This window comes from Pistacia vera, unplaced genomic scaffold (assembly GCF_008641045.1).
Source record: "Pistacia vera cultivar Batoury unplaced genomic scaffold, PisVer_v2 Contig781, whole genome shotgun sequence".
Classification (NCBI taxonomy): Eukaryota; Viridiplantae; Streptophyta; class Magnoliopsida; order Sapindales; family Anacardiaceae; genus Pistacia; species Pistacia vera.
In genome coordinates this window covers 21860-27075 of record NW_022196647.1, presented here as the reverse complement: position 1 = coordinate 27075, position 5216 = coordinate 21860, and the positions used below count along the sequence as shown (strand labels likewise).

The 5216-nt window shown below is 39.3% G+C and overlaps 1 protein-coding gene and 1 non-coding gene across 2 annotated transcripts; one reads left to right on the top strand and one right to left on the bottom strand.

Annotated features, from left to right (window-relative positions):
• Window positions 1–2929: 2929 nt before the first annotated feature.
• LOC116116758 lies at window positions 2930–4775 on the bottom strand. Its single transcript, XM_031402803.1, has 3 exons — window positions 4566–4775; window positions 4435–4519; window positions 2930–4191 (listed from the first exon to the last, which is right to left on the bottom strand). Exons 1-3 carry the CDS (start codon window positions 4773–4775, stop codon window positions 2930–2932), a joined length of 1557 nt encoding a protein of 518 aa, XP_031258663.1.
• A 58-nt stretch (window positions 4776–4833) lies between these two features.
• Window positions 4834–4940, top strand: LOC116116759. Its single transcript, XR_004125862.1, has one exon. It is a non-coding gene; the product is annotated as a small nucleolar RNA R71 (small nucleolar RNA).
• The last annotated feature ends 276 nt before the right edge of the window (window positions 4941–5216 follow it).

Genomic DNA, 5216 nt, shown 5'->3' with positions numbered 1-5216 from the left:
TTTAAATTTTTTATTTTTTTGACCAAAAACAATATAAAAAAAAAAAACATATATAAATAATAAAATAAATAAATGCATGGAAAATGAAAATGAAAGAAAAGAAAATAAAAGAAGAGTAATTTAAAACATGGGTTGCCTCCCACGAAGCGCTTAGTTAACGTCCTTAGCTTGACGCCTTTTTATGTTCACTTTGGCTCATGGAGAAAAATCGAAACTCTGTCTTCTTCCGATTCATGCTCAACATAGGGTTTCAATCTTTGTCCGTTGACTTTGAACATCCCTTTCACAAGATGATGAACTTTGATGGCCCCATGCAGAAAAATCTTACTTACAATGAATGGTCCGGACCATCATGATCGTAACTGTCTTAGAAAAAGTCTAAGTCTCGAATTGAATAACAAAACTTGTTCTCCTATTCTGAACTCCTTTTTCACTATGTGCTTATCATGCCAAAGTTTGGTCTTCTCTTTATAGATCCGAGCACTTTCATATGCTTTGTGGTGAAATTCCTCCATCTCATTGAGTTGTAACAATCTCTTCGCACCTACTGCCTTTGGATCAAAATTTAATATCTTCATAGCCCAATAAGACCTATGCTCGAGCTCAACTGGCAGGTGACATGCTTTTCCATATACTAACCTATATGACGACATCCCAATTGGCGTTTTGAAAGCTGTTCTATACGCCCATAGTGCATCATCCAATTTAGGGGACCAATCTTTCCAAGAGGCATTCACAGTTTTCTCTAGGATTCTCTTCAACTCCCTGTTAGACACCTCCACTTGCCCACTTGTTCGTGGATGATATGATGTTGCAACTCGATGTGGAACTCCAAACTTACTCAACAATGTCTCGAATTGTTGGTTACAAAAGTGAGCTCCTCCATCACTAATGATAGCTCTAGGCGTGCCGAATCTTGTGAAGATATTCTTTTTTATGAACTTGACTACGACACGAGCATCGTTGGTCGGTAGTGCCATAGCTTCCACCCATTTTGGGACGTAATCTACAGCCACAAGAGTGTAACGATTAGAAAAAGAAGATGGAAACGGTCCCATGAAGTCTATTCCCCATACATCAAATATTTCCACTTCTAAAATGTTACTAAGAGGCATTTCATTTTTCCTAGAAATATTCCCAACCCTTCGACACATATCATAAGCTCGAACATAATTAAATGCATCTTTAAAGAGAGAGGGCCAGAAAAATCCTGATTAAAGAACTTTAGCGGCCGTTCGTGTCGCTCCAAAATGCCCTACGACCTCTAGAGAATGGCAATGTCGAAGTACATTCTCCATCTCCTCCTCTGGCATACATCTCCTGACCATTTGATCAGCACATTGCTTGTACAAGAATGTATCCTCCCAAAAGTAATGTTTCAAGTCGGAGAAAAATTTCTTCTTTCTTTGGTATGTCATTCCGGGAGGTAGCACCTTCTTTGCTAAGTAATTGGCGATGTCAGCAAACCAAGGTCCATTTTGTATCGCAAATAATTGCTCATCCGAGAAATGTTCATTGATAGGCTTTTCGTCACTTTGATCGTCTTCCCTTCTTTCCAGTAGAGATAGATGGTCCGCTACTTGATTCTCAGTTCCTTTCTTGTCTCGGATTTCCAAGTCGAACTCTTGAAGAAGTAACATCCACCTAAGCAATCTTGGCTTGGAATCCTTCTTTGCTAGAAAGTACTTCAGAGCTGAATGGTCGGTATGTACGATGACCTTTGTACCTAGCAAATAAGAATGGAACTTGTCAATTACAAAAACAACAGCGAAAAATTCTTTCTCTGTCGTAGCATAATTCAATTGTGGTCCCGTCAATGTCTTACTAGCATAGTAAACAACATGCAAAATTCTACCTTTTCGTTGCCCTAATACAGCTCCTATTGCATAGTCACTAGCATCACACATTAATTCAAAAGGTAATTCCCAATCGGGCACAACAATTATAGGAGCAGATATCAATTTAGCTTTTAGGCACTCAAATGCTTCTAAACATTCTTTAGTAAAATTAAAAGGTGTATCCTTAGCTAATAAATCACAAAGAGGTTTAGAGATTTTAGAAAAGTCCTAGATAAATCTCCTATAGAAACCGGCGTGTCCAAGGAAGCTTCGAATGACTTTCACAGAATTTGGGGGTGGTAACTTCTCGATGACCTTCACCTTTGCTCGATCCACTTTGATCCCATTGATGGAGATTTTATGGCCTAGTACGATTCCTTCTTGTACCATGAAGTGACATTTCTCCCAATTTAGTACTAGATTGGTCTTCACACATCTCTGCAAAACTAAAGAAAGGTTAGATAAACAAGAGTTGAAGGAATTACCTACCATAGAGAAGTCGTCCATAAAAATCTTGATAGAGTTTTCCACCATATCCGAGAAGATGGACATCATGCAACGTTGAAAAGTGGTTGGTGCGTTGCAAAGTCCAAACGGCATCCTTTGGTATGCAAATGTTCCATATGGGCATGTGAATGTGGTCTTTTCTTGGTCTTCCGGTGCTATTGCAATCTAATTGTATCCTGATTATCCATCTAGGAAACAATAGAAAGCATGGCCTGCTAATCTCTCTAGCATTTGATCGATGAATGGGTGGAAAGTGATTTTTGCGTGTCGCAGAGTTAAGCTTTCGATAATCAATGCACACGCGCCACCCTATCACCATTCTTGTTAGTGAGTTCATTGTTGTCGTTTTGCACCACAATCATTCCTCCCTTCTTTGGTACAACTTGGACTGGACTTACCCATGCACTAATCGAAATTGGGTAAATAATTCCTGCATCTAGCAACTTTAAAACCTCTTTCTTTACCACATCTTGCATTGCTAGATTGAGTCTTCTTTGTGGTTGCACCATCGGCTTGTAAATTTCTTCCATTAAAATCTTGTGCTTGCAAATTGAGGGGCTTATACCTTTGATGTCCCCAATTGTTTATCCAATAGCTATCTTGTATGTCCGTAGCACCCTTAATAGCCTTTCCTCCTCTACATCACTCAAAGAAGCATTAATAATAACAGGATAAAACTTTGAATCTTCTAAAAATGCATACCCCAAGTGAGATGGAAGTTGTTTGAGTTCAAGTTTCGAAGGCTCTTTTGGTGATGAATTGGAGTGACTTTCTATCGTATTAATCTCAAAGAACTTCTTAGTGGGCGAGGATGTCATTGATGGTAGAGAGTTTAAGAAACTTAAACACCCTTTCAACTCTTCTCTATCCATTTCATCTTCATTTGTTCTCACATGAACTAGACAATTCTCTAAGGGGGAGCTTGGGTAATTTTCTTCCATAGTTTTGGCAATGACATTATCAAGGACACTAATTTCAAAACAAGTATCGCCCTCAGATGGGTACTTCATGGCATCAAACACATTAAACTCTACTTGTTCATCCTCCACTCTTAAGATTAGCTTCTCCTGGTGAACATCTATCAAAGTTTTACCCGTAGCTAGAAAGGGTCTTCCTAGAATTAGAGGTACTTCCCGATCTTCTTCCATGTCAAGAACAATAAAGTCCACTGGGAAAATCAACTTATCTACCTTGATCAATACATCTTCTACTAATCGCTTCGGGTATTTTATAGACCTATCAGCTAGTTGAAGATGGACTGTGGTTGGTTTTACTTCCCCTAGGCCTAGTTTCTTATAAATCGAAAATGGCATGAGATAAACACTAGCCCCTAGGTCACATAAAACTTTATCAAAATGAACATTACCTATTGTGCAAGGAATTATGAAACTCCCTGGATCTCTGAGCTTTTGTGGTAATTTCTTCAATAGCAATGCGCTGCACTCTTCCGTAAGCATCACCGTCTCATGTTCTTCAAATCTCCTCTTTTTGGTGATAATCTCCTTCAGAAACTTCGCGTACTTTGACATTTGCTCCAACATGTCTACAAAAGGAATGTTAATATGTAAAGTTCTAAACATGTCCATAAACTTACCAAATTGCTTATCCAAGCCTTGTTTTTGCACTTTGTGAGGATACGGGAGTGTCGAGTCATTGTTTGTCGAAGTTTGGGCATTTTTGACATTTTTTTCTCTTGTGCCCTCTTTTTCTTCTTCGAGTTTTTCCTTTGTTTCGTCTTCCTTCCTTACCTCCTTCAACTCCTTACCACTTCTCAGTATGACAACATTAACTCTCTCCTTCGGATTCTTCTCTATATCGCTTGGCAATGTCCCTTGAACTCTTCCCGCTAAAATATTGTGGATTTGCCCAATTTGAGTCTCAAGGTTCTGAATAGAGGCTGATTGATTTTGAACTAGGACGTTAGTCTTCTCAAACCTCTTGATTGTCTCTTCAATGAACTTGGTCAACACATTCTCTAAATTAGATTTTGCTCTTGAGGTTGAAAAACAGGAGCTTGTTTTTGCTCCATGAAAAGTTCGGGTGTTTCCTCCATGCTGGATTATATGTATTGGAATATGGATTCCCTTGCCCCCTTTGGAAATTATTGACGTAATTGGCTTGTTCAGGCTAAGCAAACGGGTTCCCTTCTTGGCAATCCTTCGATGAATGATTTCCTGCACAAAGGTCACATATTAGAGAAGAAGATTCAATAGCATTTACCTTTAGAGCAACTCCCAATTGCTTTTGAATGGCGGAGAGTTGAGCAGCCAATGTTGTGTAACCATCAACTTCATGCACTCCCGCTGCTTTCCTCGTTGAATTTCTCTCTGGAGTCCTCATATAGTTATTATTCGCCATCACCTCAATCAAATTGTATGCGTCCTCTGGCATTTTATTGTTCAAGGCTCCCCCACTTGCAGCATCAATCATAGCTTGAATAGTTGGTAGCAACCCTTGGTAGAACGTTTGCACTTACGACCAGAGTGGTAAACCATGGTGAGGGCACCTCTGTAAGAGATCCTAATACCTTTCCCATGCTTCATACAATGACTTTAAATCTTGTTGGTAAAAGTTCGTAATCTCACTCCTCAGCTTGGAAGACTTTGCAGGTGGAAAATATTTAGTGAAGAATGCTTGAGCTAACTCGTTCCAAGTTGTGATGCTCCCAGATGGCAGAGAAATCAACTAAGCCTTGGCTTTATCCCAAAGAGAGAATGGGAAAAGCCTTAGCCTAATTGCGTCATCAGATACTCCATTATGCCTGAATTGTAGCATAACTCTAGAAAATTTGCGATATACAGGTTGGGATCATCAGAAGGTAGCCCAGCGAATTGGATTGACTGCTGAATCATTCCAATAATTGCTAGCTTA

Excerpts from the sequence above, each read along its gene's own strand:
- LOC116116758 (XM_031402803.1), bottom strand. The coding sequence starts at position 4,775 with ATGATTGATGCTGCAAGTGGGGGAGCCTTGAACAATAAAATGCCAGAG. Across the intron at positions 4,520-4,565 it reads AATTGGGAGTTGCTCTAAAG|GAAATCATTCATCGAAGGAT; the intron begins GTAAATGCTATT and ends ACCTTTGTGCAG. Across the intron at positions 4,192-4,434 it reads GTCAATAATTTCCAAAGGGG|CGGGAAGAGTTCAAGGGACA; the intron begins GCAAGGGAATCC and ends ACAATATTTTAG.